General features: G+C 43.3%; 1 protein-coding gene across 5 annotated transcripts in view; it reads left to right on the plus strand.

Annotated features, from left to right (window-relative positions):
• The window catches only part of sik3 (SIK family kinase 3), a 44,420-nt gene that overhangs the window by 19,613 nt on the left and 4,225 nt on the right, over positions 1-20,582 (plus strand). The window contains exons 4-25 of one of the 5 annotated variants that reach the window (XM_074641392.1): positions 403-564; positions 752-876; positions 2,286-2,409; positions 3,745-3,863; positions 4,538-4,648; positions 5,236-5,370; positions 5,838-5,918; positions 6,502-6,611; positions 7,377-7,533; positions 7,700-7,849; positions 7,945-8,018; positions 9,739-9,873; positions 12,385-12,526; positions 15,479-15,598; positions 16,036-16,094; positions 16,268-16,377; positions 16,706-16,875; positions 16,961-17,085; positions 17,810-18,567; positions 19,250-19,404; positions 19,809-19,938; positions 20,046-20,172. In XM_074641392.1, the coding sequence (XP_074497493.1) occupies positions 403-564; positions 752-876; positions 2,286-2,409; positions 3,745-3,863; positions 4,538-4,648; positions 5,236-5,370; positions 5,838-5,918; positions 6,502-6,611; positions 7,377-7,533; positions 7,700-7,849; positions 7,945-8,018; positions 9,739-9,873; positions 12,385-12,526; positions 15,479-15,598; positions 16,036-16,094; positions 16,268-16,377; positions 16,706-16,875; positions 16,961-17,085; positions 17,810-18,567; positions 19,250-19,404; positions 19,809-19,938; positions 20,046-20,167 (3,374 nt within the window). In that variant the 3' untranslated portion in view covers positions 20,168-20,172. The remainder of the gene's footprint in view (positions 1-402; positions 565-751; positions 877-2,285; positions 2,410-3,744; positions 3,864-4,537; positions 4,649-5,235; positions 5,371-5,837; positions 5,919-6,501; positions 6,612-7,376; positions 7,534-7,699; positions 7,850-7,944; positions 8,019-9,738; positions 9,874-12,384; positions 12,527-15,478; positions 15,599-16,035; positions 16,095-16,267; positions 16,378-16,705; positions 16,876-16,960; positions 17,086-17,809; positions 18,568-19,249; positions 19,405-19,808; positions 19,939-20,045; positions 20,173-20,582) is intronic. The other 4 variants (XM_074641393.1, XM_074641394.1, XM_074641396.1 and 1 more) reach the window with 4 other exon arrangements.

Consider the following 20,582-nt stretch of genomic DNA (forward strand, 5'->3'; position numbering starts at 1 on the left):
AGGAGAAGACTTAAGGTGCTCTGTACAACCGGCCCCTGGTATTCAAAATAAGTAAAAATCTATATCGAATCAAAAATTTGGTTATGAGAGGGGTTTTTTTTGTAAATTTTTGTCCATCATGATTGGTTTGTTTGCACTGCATGTTCATTCTTGTATTGCTTTTTTTTTTTTTTTTTAACAAACATTTCTTGATTTCATATTTTATTTATTCACTTCCTTTTATGCCACTTATTTGTCGAGTCATGTCAAGTCTCCTATGTCCCAAACCCTTTTGCATTTCTCCTTGATGGTTTAATGTTGTTATTTATTAGACTAAATCAGAACAGAATCATGGTCTTCACTTGCATAATCACAACTGAGTACCATAAATCTCTGAACCGTACATTTTGTGTGTGTGTGCAGACCACCTGGTGGCTCACGGGCGTATGGCGGAAAAGGACGCCAGGAAGAAGTTCAAACAGATTGTGGCAGCAGTCCATTTCTGTCACTGCCGCAACATCGTCCACAGAGACCTGAAGGCTGAGAATCTGCTGCTGGACCACAATCTCAACATCAAAATCGCAGGTGTGTGTGTGTGTGTGTGTTTGCACTTAAGAATGTAAAGGTGGGAAACTTAATTTAGAAGGTGTCTTGGTGAGTGGGCGTAGGCAAGTGTCAACATGTGCTTTTGGAGCATTTTCTTGGGTTGATTGAATTTACTCTGTCAGGTAAAGTGATAAGATTGAATAAACCTCTCCTCTCACCCTGTTAGATTTTGGCTTCAGTAACCTGTTTTCTCGAGGACAGCTGTTGAAGACATGGTGTGGCAGCCCTCCCTACGCCGCACCAGAACTCTTTGAGGGCAAGGAGTATGATGGACCTAAAGTAGATATATGGGTGAGTAGACTTTTAGGTATGCACAAGGCCCTGTTAGGCTGCAGCACATGATGTAGCTAACTGGCTTGAAGACAAAAAAAAAAACCCTGAATGAATCTGTGGGCGATATATTCATTAATATACTCAGTGTATTGCGGCTTGTTCTAAATGGGTTGTAGTAAATGACTATCGCGAACATCAAGGACAAATATAATTTGTTACGTAATTTTTTTTAGCCGCCGGCATGAGACTCGCTTTGGCGTTTTGCTTCCTCTGTGGCTCTCTCCCAGTCACAGGCGCACTCTCCTGGGCGAGTGTGTGTGGCGTATGAGCATAGATGTGTGTATGGGGCGTGTGTTTTTGTATCTGGAGGGAACCGGGAATGAGCCTGGAGAGAGCGAAAGAAGGGAAGGGCCAAAGCGAGTTTATACGTGTTTAGATCGGAAGAGTTGATGTAAGATACCAGCCTCTTCTTTGAAAAAGATGCTCAAACTAGCCCTCACGCTGTTTTGCGGTACGTGTATATACTAGGCATTACAGTAAAAGCGTGTTCGAACTGACCTCAAAATAAAAGCGACCAAGAACTGACTTCAAAATAAGTGATTTTCCCGTGAATGTAAAAGGCAATCCCACTTAATTTCAATAAGTCAGTCAGACTGTCAATATAAATAATGAAATAAAACAAAATTAATAAATATTAAATAATAAATAAAATTAATCTTAATTTAAAAATCTACCGCCTTCAAACTGTATTTCGGAGAAAATTTGAATTTCGATTGTGTGAATAATTAGTCAAACTTAATAAGGATACCAATCTGACTTCAAAATGACAGTATATCATCTCAATGTTCAGATTAGTTTGCTAGAACGATCACGCTAGTAATGTCATTTTGGCAAACCACCACCCTTGTGTTGAAACGTGGACCCTGTCTCGTTTACCATGCTTGGGTATGACTTTTTTGCTGTGTCATCACCATTCGTATCTATACAACCAATGTGTTTATGATGAATTTGTTTACAAGAGCACAACGTTATTTATCAGAGCACAAAGTTCTTGAGCTCTAGCCTCTTAAAACGACAGCTCAACTTCAAGAATTTCAAGTCGACTGAGGGCTCACTGACGATGATTCGACTCATCGACTTTCAGATCAAAAACGGTCAAATCAAACAGTTATGTTACTTTAGAAAAAATAAGAAAACATTGAGATATATATTGTATATCGCGATATAGCCTAAAAATTTCGAGATATTATTTATAAGCCATATCGCCCAGCCTTACCTGAAAGTTTTTTGTCTTAAAATATAGTACCTAATTTCTTCAATAGTCTATAGCACTCTGGATTTGTTAATAATTATAAAGGATTTGTTTGTTGTCCTATTTAAAAATGATGTACTCATGGTTTGTTTCCCGCTGTCTTTTCTCTCTACAGAGCTTAGGTGTGGTGTTATATGTGTTGGTGTGCGGCGCCCTGCCTTTCGACGGCAGCACTCTACAAAATTTGCGGGCACGTGTCCTCAGTGGCAAGTTCCGCATCCCCTTCTTCATGTCCACAGGTAGGACTCCAGTCAGCTCTTACTCTCTCCCATGTCTCCTTACATCCTCCTCCAGACCAATCCTTAATCAGTGCAAGATGTCTTTAGCTTTAGGGCCAAGCGAATCCCGGAGCAGTACTTCACCAAAAATCAATTTCTTTAGTATCAAGCACTTACCACTGTTGGCTTGAGAGGTGGCTGTTAAAGGTGCCCTGTGGAGGTTTCTTGTAAACAAACGAAAGTTTTCAGTGTTTCTCACCAAAACACACTGTGTTATCCTTGAGGTCCAAGATACAAGATACTTACAAGAGATACAATAAATGCTTTGAGAGCATTTTTCCTTCCTTGCAAAACATTTTTAAACCTTTTTTTTTTTTGTGTGTGCAATCTATCGTACAGTATTTATATCCATGTTTGCTTGCTGGCAGTCTTCTTCTTCGTCACTGCCTTTGTTAGTGCATTACTATGTTAGTTGGTGCGTTACAGCCACCAACTGTTGATCAGGGGAATAGTGTGACTCAGATGGCAGGATGTAAATTGGCCCTCTCGTGTGTGTGCATAATGCAGGGATAGTGATGACTCCTTATTTCAACTTCACAAATCAGCCGTCACTCGTCCATTGTGGGGCTTTCAAAGTGTGCGACAGGAATAAACAGAAACAGGGCGTCCGACATAAGTTAAGTAATTAGTAATAAGCGCTGCATCGAACCCTGCGATGTGCGTCCTTGTGCATGATACAAACAAAACGAGGACCCACTCACAAAACCATCGCTCTATAGCGCCCCCAGTGATAAAAAAAAATCCACATGGTACCTTTAACAGCGGCTTTGGTCAGCTTGAATTTATGTCGGTTACATTTGACTCAAATTGTGCCAAGTTTTCACGTTGGAAAAAAGTATAAAATGTTAATTGAAACCACTCCTGTGGCACATTGAGTAAACTGATATAAAGCGGAGTGTGTTGAGAATTGGATTTTGAGATACTTATTTCTGCCACAAAACAACATTTAACAAACACAATTGAGGCCTACAAGGAGTGAGTATTTAATTTAAGATTTTGAGTGGGGTATCACTTCAAACCACCTTTTGAAATGTCAAAAGAACTGCAGAGTAGGTACAGCATGTTTTCAGTATTGATCCACATAAATGGACTTCCTGAACATAAAACAGAAGTACCACATTTTAGAAAAAGTGGAAAAGTAACTTTCTATATGAATAATACAAACTGGCTGGTAAAAAAAAAAGCTACTAAAAACTATTGTTGGTAATTCTGCACATTTTCCAAACATTCAAGTTGCTTTAATTTCTACTGTGTTACGAGTTGTGTGATCTCATGTATGTTTGTGTGTTATTGCAGACTGTGAGTACTTGATCAGACACATGTTAATACTGGAGCCCAGCAGACGGTTGAGCATGGAACAGATCTGTAAGAACAAGTGGATGAGACTAGGAGATCCAGATCCAGAATTCGACAGGGTGAGACCCCTCTAGAAGTAGCAGTCGATGTCTTCACTGAATGCAGGGTCCTGTAATGATCATTTACCTAAAACAAAATAATTTTTGCCTAATTCTCCACCTTGGATTAGTGTGAATGTGTTCCTAACATGTTGTGTATTGTACTTCTCTTTGCAACTATTAGTAGAGTTTGCTGATTTAAGTTAGAGCTGCAACAATTAATCAATTAGTTGTCAACTACTAAATTAATCCCCAACTATTTTGATAATCGGTTTGAGTAATTTTTTAAGATACCAAAAAGTAAAAATTCTCTGATTCCAGCTTCTTAAATGTGAATATTTTCAGGTTTCTTTACTCCTCTATGACAGTAAACTGAATATCTTTGAGTTGTTGACAAAACAAGACATTTGAGGACGTCATCTTGAGCTTTCGAAAACACTGATCCACCGTTTTCAACATTTTCTGACATTTTATAAACCAAACAACATATCGATTAATAGAGAAACTAATCATTAGTTGCAGCCCTAACTTAAGTGTCCTGTTTGAATGTGTGCCATTGTTGCAAAGATGATGGTGGCTACTGTATATGTAACATTAACAAAATATTATATTTTCTGTTATGTGGCGGACTATGTCTTAACTGTGAGAGTAAAGGCTATGTAAGTTTGACCTATGACCTCTTTTCTCCCTTTCAGTTGATAGCGGAGTGCGAGCAGGTGAAGACGGAGAGAGAGCTGGAGCTCATCAACGAGCAGGTGCTGATAGCCATGTGTGAGATGGGCCTGGATCGAGAACGCACACTTCAGGTTGGACACAAATGCGTAGTTGACTTACACTGATATATTTAAATTTTCTGCTCTGCTTTTTGTTATAAGTGTGTGGAGTGTAACGGTACACAGAAGTCACGGTTCGGTTCATACCCCGGTTTAGGAGACACGGTTCGGTGTGAGCTCAGTACAACAGGAAGAAAAACCCCAGATGCATAAGGACCCATTTCTTTTCATTTATTTTGAACAGACAGTTGTGCAAGTGGCAAAGACAAACCACTGTCCTTGTCTTACACACAACTCTCTCTCCGATGTTGTTGTTGTAGCTGACTGGGAACCCACAGGCTGGTCTTCCATTTCCGACGTTTCATTTACGCTCGCCAGAGTGTGACTGACTCGAAAGCCAATCAGCTTGTTGTGCTTACCTCGGCACATGTTGTTACGGCTAAAAGTTTCTGGGTAGTACTTGCACTTGTGAAATTTGGTTGCGCATGTCGTGCATCAATTTACATACTGTGTATTCTGTGTGCACCGAACCGTGGACCAAGCTGCAGGTACTGCTCCTACACAGCCCTAGTTGAAAGATATCTCAGCAACGTATGTTTATCCTTCCTTTTCCTCTCTAGTCTCTACAAACAGATGCATACGATCACTACAGTGCCATCTACAGTTTGCTGGCTGACCGCCTCAAGAAACACAAGACCCTGCGTGTTGCCCCGCCCACACCGCGCTCCATTAGCTATCCCCTTAACGCTGTACAGGTAGCTCATTGTCCACTGTTGTTGGCATGATATGATGGTAGATTTGTAGCCTGTATGTGTCAAGTTTTCTAAGCCAAGTTTTTATAGTTGTAAACAAGGTTTCTAGAGCCACAACTTGATCTTAACACAACCTACAGTTATCTTATTAACCCTATGTGTGTCTTTCTATACGATGATTATATGTATAAATCAATTCTATGTGGATATGATGTCATTATATAAAGAGCTTCTTCATTGTCATAAAAGTAGTAGTTGATTGCGAGAGTTTGAAGAAGAGTGGTTTTGTTGGATTTGACTGTTTTCATCAGTCTAACTTACAGTAGTCACTGTTTTTGTCCACTGAGTAGAGTTGATTGCTTTAACCCACATCAGCCAAACCCACTGCACTAATAAGATTGCCAGAAAATTAGTACAATCCTCACGCAACCTGTGTGTGCGTGTTTGTGTGTGTGCATGTATGTGCCCAGCAGACGGATCCGCAGGGTAATCCCGTAAGCATGACCGTTCCTCATGTCCAGCTCATCAACCCAGAGAACCAGATTGTTGAGGTGAGTCAACGTCCATGTGGTTGCATCACCCTGGCAGTGTGTAGCCAGCAGTGAGTGTGCACGATAAACAAGCTAAGACCAGGCACAACCTTTGTTCACGTTGTTGAAATCCCAACCACGGAACTAACCCTAACGGCTTCTAACTTAAACAGTTAAAAATTGTTGTCCTTTAACCTTGCATGGAATTGATGCACCATTTAGTCAACAAACATTTATATTTTTGATGATTTGCATGTTTGTATAAACTGGCTGTCCAGTATTTTATGGTTAGCTACTACAGTTTACTACTGTGAGTGTAACCCAGGATCCATCAGACACACATAATCACACATACATGCACACACACTCAAACAGAACACACACAGCCTCAAAGCTGACTCACAAATGCTGTGAAACACAAGAATGCGTCAGATTACTGCAATGCAGCAGGGATTTTAATAGAAGACCTGAACTTTAAAGCATGTATATTAGAATTTAAACACATTTAACATATATACAGTATCTCTGGATACATTGCCACTCAAGCATGCAACACACACTACCATTACTAATGACCAAATATGTGTGTGTATTTATTGTTTAGCCGGATGGCAACATGGCACTGGACAGTGACGAAGGGGAGGAACCATCTCCCGAGGCCATGGCTCGCTACCTTTCAATGAGGCGGCACACTGTGGGAGTACCAGACCAAAGGTAAAACTCAACTCTCCAGTCTACTATCAGTTATGTTTCAGTTATTGCTACAGTATCACAAGTAGCGATAAAGGTCTGACATTAAGCTTTTTCAGCCACTTGCCCGAAACTTACATCTCTGAAATGGAAAATTCAGTAACTAAAATCAACAGGTTTTTGGACAGTTATTATAATTTATTAACGTACAAAACATATAATTAATATGCTCTCCTCAAAGCCACCAGACTTAGTCATTTTACATTGCTGATCATTGTAAATCGCACTTCATTCAAACTCGACAGAAACAAAATATATCTTTCCACTGTTCCAACAATCACCAACTCTGGTTGCTTTCCACAGAAGCCTGACATTATTAGTTTTAATAATGTATTATAAGCTGTTTCGAGCTAGCGTTAGGAAGTTAAACAGGTCATAATTCCCTCTTTAAAATCTATTTTATAATGCTGTGAAAAACATTTCCTTCTAACAACTGTATTTATTGAAGTTTCTAGAGAATAGTGGGATTTCACTGTTATTGGTATCGACTACTAAATATCTGGTATTGTGACATCCCTAGTTGAGTCAAGTTTTAATGCAATGTAAAGTAATAGTTGCTAGCTCGTTTTAGCCTATTAAATAATCCACTGGGCAGGGATGGTGAAGTGTGGGTTATTTAAGAATGCATTTAAATAATCTATCCCATATAAAAGTAGTATATGAGCCAGTTTCTAGCACATTAACGCAGCCATTGACTCCTTCATGTCGTTGTCTCTTCTCCCACCACAGGACGGAGATGCAGGAGGACCTCCAGAAACTGCCTCCAGGTTTCCCTCGTGGTGCAGTGCCCCAGCCCCCCTTCCCCACACTGGCCCCCAATATGGGCCAAATGCACACTCTCATGCCCACGCAGATCTTGCAGCCCACACAGCAGCTGGAGTACAAGGTACAGTCAGCTGGGTTGGATTAGACGAGGGGTCTTTCAGTTTGCATCAGAAGGCTTCTGGAAGTCATCAGTTATTTGCAGAAACATGCATGTGGGGGGTCTAAATATCAGCTTTATTGATTTTTTCCATCCAATCTGACTTCCTGTGTGTCTGCTGATCCTACAGGAGCAGTCGTTGCTGCAGCCGCCTACCCTGCAGCTGCTCAACGGCATGGGGCCTCTTGGCCGAAGAGCTTCCGACGGCGGGGCCAACATTCAACTACACGCTCAACTCCTCAAGAGGCCCCGGGGGCCCTCGCCGCTTGTCGCCAGCCCGGTGAGGATCTGGATTTCTATATGTGTGCAATTTCTATATTCTCCCCTCGTATGACGTGTAGGAGTGTTGACTGGTAAACTCTTTGCCTCTCTCAGCACCCTATCCCTGCGGTAGCTCCGGTGGATGAGGAGGGTTCAGATGGAGAGCCAGACCAAGAGGCAGTACAGAGGTAACCCTCCATGACGGCTTTTGGTGAAGGGGTATACTGTACAGGGGTGCTGTCTAAACTGGATACTCTGGAGGGCCCGTAACCTGTGACAACAGGTCGGTGGGTTCTGTATGAAGCTTAATAGTAATTTTATAAACAGTTTGTATTATTAGTTTACATTTATTCTCTTGAGGTTTTATCTCTCATCATTAAGAATAATTTACTAGTTGTAGTAAATACAGGTTTGCATCACTGCCTTCTATGTAAACAAACAGTTTACTGGCCTAAAATACATCAGGCTAGTGACATGCAGGACATAGAGTGGTGCAGGGATGACGCATTTTTTGTAGGCCAACCCGGAAGTTAGAATCGCACAGGTTCCCTCGACAAAAAGCTAATGGGATTTTGTTTCATGATTTTGATTTTGATGTAGGAAATAATCTCTGTGGCAAACAAACGTTTATGATACTTAAACGTTTTATTCTGTAAGATAATTTCCACAAATGAACACCACTTAACAAAAACGTTAGACTATAAACAATCTACGGTCGCATGAACGTGAGTATAAGCAACGAGGCTGTAAAGGCGGACGAGTCGGCGTGATGACGTTTAGTAGTCTCATTTAGCCACTTGTTAACAACCGCCTTTTTTAAGTCATTCAGTTCACAAGTGGGATATTTACTGACGTATTTTATATTGTAGAATAAAACGTCAAAATGTCTTCAGCTTGTGTTAACCGCAGACCTTATTTCAGGCATCTAACTAAAACCCATTTAAAGAAACCCATTGACTTCAAGACGAGGGAACCGTAAGTGCTAAACTGCCAGCTCATTTCCGGGTTTTAGGACTCATTCCTGTAGCACTCTATTATGTTTCTTGTCAGCAAAGTTTAGAGTAGGAGAGATGTGCTATATCCTGTAAACAGAATAACTTTTTGAATACAAAAAACAAAACTGGGCAACAAACACTAGAACAACACAGAGGAGGTTAATAGATGTACTAATGCAAGAAGTCAGTAAAATTGTCCAAAATAAGAGCTTTAACATAGAAGAAGCTGAAATCAGGCCAGTTGATGGACAGGCACAGATTTGGTGTATGGAGTTGTGATGTTGGATTCAGAAGTCCAGGTTCGGGTTTCCCAGCTGGTCCTCCTCAGACAGCACCTCCTGTAGACTTCGCTGGTGTCCTGGGTTGCTGGGAGTGAGTGCCTCTAGGCTGCTCTGCTTTTTCCCATGGGAGGTGGCCACTCTGCTGTGGTGCTTACACCCATCTCTCCTCCTTTCTCCATCGCGCAAGTGCCTTCTGCCACAGTTCCAAACTGAATCTGCCACCAAATCCAGCCCTCCTATCTTTCAAACTCTTTGGCCAAGAGCTTCTTTATCTCTTTCATTTCTGTTAAGTGCCAAATTGTCCTCCGGACTTTCCTCACTCTTTCTCACACAGCTTTGCTAACTCTGAAGCTTGCAAAACCAATGATCTAAAAAAATGGCATCCAGTCCAATCCTTAAATTGGAAGCTGGGGGGTTGTGGGATACCCATAAGCTATAACATCCATCTATGTAATTTTATCTGATGTTTTTCTGATTGGCTAAGATGATATGAATGATGGCACCCATTGGCAGAGGTGGGAAGGGGCGGGCCTTTCCCCCCGTCTCCATTAGCCAATGAGGACAGAGAGCTGACCAGCGCTGCTTCCTGTCTCCCACCCTCACCCCCGTCCTCCCCCCTCCCTGCGGCCCAGGTACCTGGCGAACCGCTCCAAGCGGCACACGACGCACGCGCTCACGAGCACATCGCATGGCGAGCCCTCGGCAGAGTCACAGCGGTCCCAGGGCCCCCGCCAGAGGGGGGGCTGGGCCCTCGACACACACAATCGGTGAGGGGAAACACCCGCTCCGAGCTGCACAGACACACACACACACACACACACACACACACACACACATACACACATACACACACACATTAAATGAGGGGCATATTAAGCCTAACTCTGTCTTTTTCTCTCTCTCACACACACTCACTTGCACACACAGCTGATCTCACACACACATTGGTGAGGATGTACTCTCACCAGATGAAGGTTGTGCACCTTCTAAAGAAGAAGGATGTTGTTGTCAATAGTGGTGTTTGAGGTGGAGGGTGTGGCACATGACAGACATACTGTATCTCCACATCACCTGTAAACCACGATTCTAAATAACTTTTTTCCCCCCGTAAACATGGAAAGAGCAGGTATGTGACCGGCTCACATTTAGCATCAGTAACTCTGTATTTTCCCTCCAGTAGCGGTTAAATTTCGTGTTTTTTGGTGTTGTGTCCATTTCTAGCTGTTGTCCCCCTTAAGGCCCTGACACACCAAGCCGGCCGGCCAGTTTGGGGCTTTTGGTGAGCGTATGTCACCCTAGCTTTTGTGGTGTGTCAAGCACTGTTGGCTCTAGTCTGCCCGTGTTTGATTTTTTTCAGGCCGATTTAGTATGTTGAATCGGCGGCGGAGCTCGTCGGTGAGAGAAATCACTTTGAGAAATGGACGTGAGGAAAGCAAGCAAGCGAGTAGAATCACAAGGGCAGTGTTGAGTGAGAGTGGTGTGAACATGGTCGGTAAACACCGCTTTGTTTCATGTACGTATCATGACAACGGCTTGTGTATCCGCATTCCTTCCAGTTTCTCTTTATGATTGACGAATACAAACTACCGGCGCCTGCTGGTATGGAGAGTTGTTTCATCTCACAGGCGCAGAGCGTACGTCATAGTCGGAGTGTTTGAGTGCAACCTTTTGGCCAAGACACGGGCGACGTCAGGTGGATTTTGTCGCAGCTTGTTCTGTCGGTTTTGGTGTGTCTGGGCCTTTAAGCATCATCTTCCTCCAACTCAGTTTAGAAAGTCCTTTGATATCTTAGGTGTACCTTTGTATTTGGATGTAGTGGTAGGCAGAACCGTTTGTCTAAAATGTGGCTTGATATAGGGAAATGCTCTGTTGAGCTACGATCGATGTGTAAAGCTACAGGCTGTATCTTTGTTTATGGAATTCTTTTTGGCATGCAGATGCTGTGATCTGCTGGCCATCTGTATGCATAGTAGTTGTTTGTGTTCTTTACTATGCAATGACAGTAGTAGTAGTTTATCTCCTCAATTTACCTTTGATGGCAGATGTTTCTTAGTGCAGTACTTAGGAAGGAGCTTATTTGTAGAAGAAAATCCTCCTATAATGTCCTATATTCGCAGTGTTGCCCTTAGAAGAACTTCCGTTAACAATGGTATGTATATAATTTAACTTACCTTTTTAACTGATGATCAACTGTGGCATTTATTATCCTGAAAGTCTCATTGACTTCAGCTGTTAATAAGGTGCAGTGACCTCTGAGACAATGTGTCAAGGGATTAAAAGTGATGTAACAAACAAACACTTGACTTGTAGACAATTTTGCACAGTTAAATTTCCTCCATAACCTCTTTCCTCCTCTATCATGATCGACAGGATGGATGAAATCATTTTAGGGCACTTTCACAAGTCCGTTTGGCTCGTCCAAATCAGAGTGAAATTTATACTTTTGGTTTGTTTTCTATTTAGCCTGATTCGGTTTCACAGTGCACAAATCTAAGCGGACCAAATAAAAAACAGTAATTTGCTGAGGGGCGTGTACGAAGAAGCGAAGGGGAGGGAATTGCAGACTTTGAAATATTGCTGTCAAAGTGTTTTCACTTTAACTCAGCACTCATCTACTGTGCGCATGAATCCCTTCTCCAGTTTACCTCAATTTACTTTATAAACGTCACTATATTTGTGGACTTTATTTAGCATATTCTGTATGTTCTCTTTGGCCCAGATGTAAAGCAAACATCGGACTTCTGCAGAAGTCCAAGTCAGTCCTCTCCCACTCATGTTAACTTGTCGTTTACCTGTGTCTATCTCAACAAATGGCCGCACAGGCAGCCTGCGTTTTGATCCGAGACCACCTCTCACAAGCGGTCTCGGTCCGGTTGCTTTGGTCCTCACCGGGGTACGATTACTGCATTGAGAACTGCCCAAACGAACCGCACCAGAGTTCAATTATAATGGACTAAATGTTTGCTTGTGAAAGCGCCCTAAAAGATAGCTGGATGGATTCATTTGACATATCAGTTTTGTGAATTTGGGGGTCCTAATGTTTTTTACACTCAATATATCACAGTCAGATATTGTAACTTGTAATATTTTGTGCAGCTTTGAAAAGCTCAAGCTTCTCATGTGTCTGTTTCTGTGTCTGTCTGACTGAATGTGTGTGTGTGTGTGTGTGTGTGTGTGTGTGTTATCTGTTATGTTGTATGTATGTGTGTGTATGTATGTGTGTGTATGTGTGTGTACACACATGTTTGTGTCTGCTCCCTGTGGTCCCCTTTCCTCAGATCCAGCTATAAGGACTGTAATACCCTTCATCTCCCCATGGAGCGCTTCTCACCCGTCAGACGGTTCTCAGACGGCGCCGCCACCATCCAGGCCTTCAAGGCTCATCTAGAGAACAGCAGCCTCATTAAGCAACTCAAACAGGTACATCACCCTGCTCAATATCCAGGAGTATCATCTGCTTGTTTTTCTTGCTAGTTTAGCTTTATGAAAAGATGCATTGAGTTATTTATTCTCAGGATCTGTAGGAGGAAATAAGGAAACATTTCTGTGGATAGTTGATAGGGTTATTGATCCATACCAGCGACTCAACAATTACTACTTCAGGTGCTGAGATGACTGAAATTCCCCTCTGGTCTTACTCCACTTTGCCTTTTCAACTGCTCATAGAAGGAGGACTGCTCAGTGCTTCCAAACACATTTGGCCCTCAAGGCAAAAAAGTGCAGAAATAGTGATATCATAGCAGCTAGTCTGATGCAATTTTGACTCTCTTGGGAATAAGTTCCCTGGCACAGCAGATCTGCTTTTTTGAGCGGCGGTAAATTCAGTGATGCAGCAGGCGGTGTAAGAGCAGTCACTCACTAGGGTCTCATTGGCTGACTGTTGCATTCTGCCCCCTCATGCTCCCTCCTCTGGTCTCGTCTACCATTTCAGTGCAAAACAGACACAGCCAAGCTACAGTAACACCTCTTCCTAACACAGAGCAACCTAGCGAATGATTTGAAAAATTGTCTGAAGTTCGCTCGTTCGCATCGCGTCCAGTTAGGAAGAAGTGTAAGAAGTTGATGATCATGGTTTTAAAATATTTTTTCGTCAGCTAATTTCTGGTTGCAGTATTTAAAAAAAGAACTGCAGTGTTGCTCTGAGTAAGCCTAGTGCCGTTATTCATCTTTCACTAACTGTGTCTGCTCCTGGGCTGTGGTCGAATTGTTAAATAAATAACACCCTATGTTTTGGTAAAGGAGGTTGCGCTTCAACAATGGGATTCACGGTAGAGTGCTAGATCCAAAGTCCAATAAGCATAAAAATCTAATAGGGTAGCACATCCCAGATTTCAATATCAAGGAGGACAAAATACGGCACGGAGCCTTTTCACGCTCTGAAGAAGGATGTTTTCAATGTATCCGTAATGTACAATTAAACAGCGTCAGCGGATGTTATTGACGGCAGTGGTGCGTCGCTTTAAATGTTGCTGCCTCAAGGAATTGTGGGACGACATTATCTCCTTTCATAAAGAATAGTCTAGTGTTCCCTATGCTAATGGAGATAATAAAGGAAGCTTTGAAGCACCTTTCCTTAGCATTTAGAGAATTCGACCAGCTCTTATCATGGCTGCCACTTAATACTTCCAAGTCATTTCACTCAGTTAGGAACCTTCCTAAGTAAAAAAGACTATTAGACCACAGCCCTGGAATTCAGATCAGGCCTTCAGTATCCTCTAAGGTCCTAGCATCAGGGATAAGGTCTTATCCTGTAAGCGAAATGGTGATGATATGCTTAGATTAGAGCAGCAGTTAACAAAGTGTGAGGTGAAACAGGGCCATAAGGCAATGGTCACAGAAGAGGATGTTCTGTTTTTCCCATGGTGTTTGTTTTTACCTTCAATTAGTCTGGGGATCTTGACAAAAAATGGAAGTGAAAGTGCTAACAGAACATGACGGAGATGAAATAGTTTCCCCTTCACTAATCTTTATCCTGCCTTTTTTTGGCTGTTGGTAATCAAGCGATGTCCAAAGTGTAAACTAGCTGAACCAATCTTATTAAACACTGACGCAGTTTAGACTTACTGTAATCTTGACGCACAGCATACAGCGTTTCCTAAAGTGAGTTTAAATGAGTCTTTCACCTGAGAAAACCTCAAGCTGCTTCTCAAGACATCACATCATTCGCAGTGACACTGCAATGGGATTACCTCACCCAGTAGGAGGCGTAGGTAGGGAGGATAATCATCATGTTCACAGTGGGTGCTTCATTTTAGGCGTGCACTGACGTGCTGGGATTATCGTCGCTCTCAAGCGTTAAGGGAGTTAAAATGGGTAGAGGAGCGGTTAACGCAGGGAAACGACCCCTTATGAGATCAAATGTTTATTGAAATTTCTACTGCTAACAGTGTGCAGACTTTACAGTGGAGGGACGATTATATGACCTCAGAGTACGTCATGCATGTTGACATTAGGTTTTCACATCTCACTCGCATGTAGCAGGAAATTGGTTTGGACGTGCATTCTGTGAAAAAAATATGCCTTTAGCATTTTTTAGCACAGTTAGTTTTACTAACTAAATGTGATTAGTATCATTAAACAAAGCATTAGCTTAATTGTAGGAGTGCACCTGTGTTCACGCCATTCAACTAGCGTTAGGATAACAGTCAGCCAGATGACACACGGTGTTAAACTTCCACTGGGAGATGTAAAGTAGATGAAAGTGTTGCCTCTGAACACTAAACACCATGAATTAATTGATCACAAAGCAGAATTTGCATTGAAACTGTTGCAGATATGATGGTTAGTGCTGAGATATACAAATACTGTTGTATTACTGGAGTAATACGCTATAGTGTACCAATGTTACATATTGCAAATTGCTGTTGATGAATTGATAAATTACTGTTGATAATTTTTTACTCTGGCAAGACACGGTTTTAGCCACGTTTCTACCAAGAAGTTCCCGGTAATTTTAGTCCGGGGCTGCTGTGTGTTTTAGCAATCAGAGACAGTCATCCCTGCAAACTCCCCAGCGAAAGTTCCTGTACTTTCAGAGCATATTCCCCCCTGCCAACAAGGGCCTTTTTCGGAGGTTAAACATCCCCAGAAAATGCCCCCTGATCTTAATTTAGACCCTGGTCCCTGCAGTCAAAACACAGTGAGTTCCTCAAAAGGTTCCTAGTTCCAGGGGAAAGTTCCTGTGGTTGAAAAGACTCTTCTGTTATTTATAAATCAGAATTCCCTGGTGAGCTCAGAAAAACTAAATTGCAGCCATTGTTGGATCACTTTTTTGGCTACTTTTCTAAACCCAACACATTAACCCTTCGTTGAAATTACTTCCCTTGTTGACATGGAAATTTCATATTTGGGGACCGTGTCTCTTTCCAACAGGAGTGTGAGCAGCTCCAGAAAATGTACGCTGCCCAGCAGGATGAGCGATTCCTGGAGCACACCCAGCAACAGCATATCCTCTACCAGCAAGAGCAACACATCGGCCACCAGCAAATCCAGGTATTTGAAGCTGACGAATAAAGATGTCATTACCAGCCAAAACGACACTCTTTGGGAACAGCGGTTACAGACGGCACCGTGACGTTTGCAACATTTACAGCTATGTTACTTGACCTTGCAAAGCATTGTGATCATACTTGCATTGCATTGTGAAAGCTTATGGCAACTTTTACATTATGCATGCATTATATTGAACTACGCCGTTATCTTTAAAGCGTAGATGTAAGCTTCACAGGAAGTGCTATTGATTTGGTTTACCGGAGGCTTGGATATCCGGCACTGTGGCCTCATTTGTCTCCTCAGCTTGATTCCTTTTTTTTGGGACACGCACACTCCTTATTACTTACACCATTTCATGCCTCACATGGTCATAATCACGTAGCAAATCATGTTACATTGAAGCTTTGAGTCACATTTAATTTTCTCTTTACCTGCAGGGTCTGTCTTTAGGCCATGGAGAGAGCCAGCCCAGTCACCTAACCCACCAGCTCCAGAGGTAAACACACGCACGCACGCACACACACACACACACACGCACACGTATTACTCATCAGCTATTGAACGGTGAACAACGAACTTGATACTGTGGTGCAGTGCTATCGACTGAAGTGTTACATCATGGTTGTATCTCTCTCTTCTCCTCTCCTACTCTGTCCCGTCCTCCCTCAGGTTGCGTATCCAGCCCTCCAGCCCTCCGCCAACACATCCCAGCAACCACCTCTTCAGACAGCCCGACCAGAGCCCTCCGCCCGGCTCTGCAGGCATAATGCAAGGGCATGGTTAGTAACACTATTGCTAGAGTGTTTAGAATGCTTCTTTACCTTGTAACTGATGTAGATGTGGAGGCTAGAAATGGATGGATCCATCTTCCTCTGATCATAATCTTCTGACAGATTTTATTAATAGGTGACATAATAATAGTGGTCATAATTGTGCAGCCCTAGGTTGAACTTTCTGTTTGGGAAATTGTAATTGTCCCCTCCTTGTAAAAGCTCACTCTCATTGCCAGAGGGATTTTGGTGGGTAAAAGAAAACGTGTATGATGATGCCAGCTTTCAGTAAGTTTGGAGATTTTGCTCTCACGACTCCTCTCCTCTCCTCTGCTAGGAGGTCCGTCACAAGTGCAGTACCAGCACGGTGCTCCAGCGCTGTATCAGGGCCAGAGTGGCAGCCCGCCTCCCACAGGCCTTCCTCGAGTCCCTCTACCAAACAACCAACAAGCAGCATCTGCTCGCCCCACCGTCCCACTGGCACAGGGTGTACCTCAACAACAGCAGGTGATTGCAGAGAGCCAATCACATCTTCTCTCTGCTGATGGTTACATCTATTGTATAATAATGACAATTAACATTGACTGTACAGGTGACCATTCAGGTTCAAGACCTGGAGCTGGGAGGTGTAGCACAGAGACAGGGCGGCTTTTTGTCCACGCCAGGGCACAGAGTCCTCGGGAAGCAGCTGAGCGCAGACAACGCCGAGATGCACAGGTGACTCCACCCATCCTGTCACCACGTCGACCGCTTTCTGTCTTCTTCTGTTTTTTATTTTTATTTTTACTCCATGACCTCACCTCTGAACGGACACCTTCATGCTATTTGTTGTATTTATCGTTGTATGTTTCTCACTGTTTTTGTTTGTCTTTTTACATTTCTGCCATGATTTTCTACAAATTGTATTTTGAAACTTTAGACGGTAATAATACTGTTGCTCAGGCCAGAGATGTTTATGTGTGAGAGGGCAGACTTTGAGGACATTATTTGTTACCAGTATTGAAAATGTATGTAAATCCCCCGTCGACTTTGCTGAGACGACATCCTCAACAAATTCTCCACCTCAGTGTAGCTGGGTGAGTGATTGGATGTGAGTGTTTTGGAAGTTTACAGTATGTAGAAGAACAGTTAATGTAGGAGATCAGTCATCCTGTGACCCCATAAACTGTCCCCAGCTGTAACCAGGACGGCCTTCACTGAGAGAAAGTGTATCAATCTTCAAATACATACTTATCCTTAGGAAATGTTTTTATGTCTCTCAGTGAATACTGGAACCTGGACTTGAGTGTTTGCTAGGCTGTCTGTGTGGTGATTTAATGAAGGCCTTCTTGAAAGCTAAAAGCAAATACATCACTATTTGCAGTGTTTGAAGAGGATTGGGAGCATGTTGATGTGACAACAGGCAGCTAATTATCGTCTGCATTCCCTTCCTTTTATCCAGTCGCAGCCTTGGCCGCTTCACATCGGCCTATGACCAGACTCAGTTCAATCCCCACCTCTTCTCTGGCGACGCCGCCGCCCGGGGCGCCGCCTACAGCCACTACCTGCAAGGAACCTCCCTCATAGTCCCCGGCCTGGAGGATTACCAGAGCGGGGCTGTCGGGACCAGCAGCTACGGCACCCCCTCTACACTACAGCAGGCCCTGCTCTCCCCAACTCCTTTGGACTACCGCCCACAGCAGCACGTCACTCCCACCCTGCAGGGCCTCCTGTCCCCCCGCCACTCTTTAACAGGCCACACCGACCCCAGGCTGCCGGTTCAAGACCTGGCTGCCTTGTTGAAGAGGCAGAGCCCCCGGCCGGGCCCAGCAACCCCAGCACAACCCAGTGGTGCGCCCCAAGAGTATGGAGAGATGCTGCTTCTTCGCCAGCTGAGCCAGGGTGAGAACTTGGAGCCGCCGGCGCCGCAGGGTGCCGCCGGAGGCCAACACTACCACCACCTCCTCCAGATTCGACCCCCGGATGTCCAACCGCAGCAGCAGCAGCATCCGGCCCAGGCAACTTGCCCCAGCTTACCTCACTCGGAGAGCATGGAGGAGGATGAGGCGCCGACTGGCTACCACCACCCACACGAGGGCCTGCTGGCCAAGGCAGGAGAAGGTCATGACTGCCTCGGGCCTCCCCGAGGAGGCACCCCGCCCTATAACTCCCCTACACACAGGCATGGTGGCTTCATAAGGAATGCTCCAGCAACTAGAGGTAAGACCTGTTTACGTAGCTGTTATAAAGCTCTAGGGCTGCAACTAATGATTATTTTATCGTTGATTAATCTGTTGATTATTTACTCGATTAATCGATTAGTTGTTTGGTCTATAAAATGCCAGGAAATGGTTGAATCAGTGTTTCCCAAAGCTCAAGATGACGTCCTTAAATGTCTTGTTTTGTCCACAACTCAAAGATATTCAGTTTACTTTCAAAGAGGAGTAAAGAAACCAGAAAATATTCACATTTAAGAAGCTGAGATCAGAATTCAGACTTTTTTTTTCTTAAAAAATTACTCAAACTGATTAATCATTTATCAAACTAGACAGAAGCCATTGACTTCCAGACAAAGGAATCATCGTGCTAAAATGCTAACTCATTTTAGGGTTTTAAGACTCATTCCTGCAGCACTCTATTTTCTAAGCTACTGTAGCGAGCGGTGTCATATTTGTTGAGGCTTTCGTCATACGGAAGTAGGCGTGGTTTCATCGCTCAGCCCCTTGCCCACTTTTTTCAAATTTATGCAGTGGGTGGACTCAGACTCAGACCTGGGGGTGAAGTTACACTTTAAAAGATCTCTTATCTCACATTAATATTAGCATCAGAGTCAACAGAGTTTATTACTTTTCTTGGAAAAATTCGAACACACTATATTCATTGTCGACATCTTTTCCGTCAGAATCTGAGCATGCGGAATGCAGGCCCCAAGGGCAGGCCATGGAGGTGCCCGATCATAATGGTGTGGGCTATTCACGAGGTCCCCAGGGTGACGCCTATAGGTCCCGTGGACAGCTACAGCGCCACCACACCATCCAGACCTGTGACGATGCCTATGTGAGTGAAACTGATCAATCACATTTTGGTATTAGCTGTAGTTAAGCCTGCAGCATTCACTAATGTAACTGTGATTTTAAATGTACTATCACTGTGATACTGTGCAAAAGGGATGGCAGGAACAATCTCACATTTGTATGGCATGTTAATATTGGCTGGGTTTGTATTGGAGAGTATGATGCATCAGCTCATCTTGCTGGAGAGAGCCTGTTTAGTAGGATGACAGCTGAAGGCAGAAAGCAATGCATGACTGAATGAGTCTAGAGGTCATATTCATTTAGATGTTTTTTTGGGCGCATACTCAATCATCCAAACAAACTCATTGTAGCTGCTAGAAGCTGCTCATTAAGTATCAGTAGTGTTTTTTTTCTGTGTCTAAAACGGTTGTTCACTCTCTTGTCCAGGATCAGGCAGAGCCCATGTCGGGGATGAGCCTGTTGGCCGGGAAGGCATTAAGCTCCGCTCGCATGTCGGACATTCTCAGCCAGACGTCACTGACAGGAAGCCAGCAGCTGCACCAGCGGGAAGAGTCGGGTCAGTAGGAGAAAATGCATTCATCTACTTTAAGATACACCTGAAACATTGGGCGGGGTTTTTTCTTTGTCCATATCAGTCAAAGATGTTTGTGTTTCCTCACGCAGAGTGTGATGTGGAAGGGGAGCACCATGCGGCAGCCTGCTACCCCTCCTCCTGCACCAGTGACATGCTCCTCAGCTACAAGCCCCCCGACCTGCAGTACAGCATGGAGCAGGCTGGGGTCTAGCACAGGTACGCACTAGTACTCTCTTGAAAAGCGCTATACAAGTCGAATTTATTATTATTATTATTATTAATGCTGCCCGATAGATCGTGTTTTCATCGTGTTATCATAGTCTTTATGATTGACTTTACCATGAGTGAAATTTTGGAGCTTTTTACTAAACCAGTTGATGATTTTTAAATGTTTCTTTGTCCTCGGGATGTAGTTTTTGAAAGGAACTTGACTAAGTTGCTCCTGAACATTAGTCTCCGATACGGGTCAAGGTCCTGATCCTGCATTTTCCACTATGCAACTCAACTACGTTTTTCATTAGACGCTCCCTGCCTGGTTTATTTCCATGTTTTTACCCCAACATTGGAAAGCTGTTTTCAAAGGCAGAGTAATACTCCCTCTGACAAGTAAACGGATATTCAGGTGT

The sequence above is a fragment of the Sebastes fasciatus genome, chromosome 7 (assembly GCF_043250625.1).
Source record: "Sebastes fasciatus isolate fSebFas1 chromosome 7, fSebFas1.pri, whole genome shotgun sequence".
NCBI lineage: Eukaryota > Metazoa > Chordata > Actinopteri > Perciformes > Sebastidae > Sebastes > Sebastes fasciatus.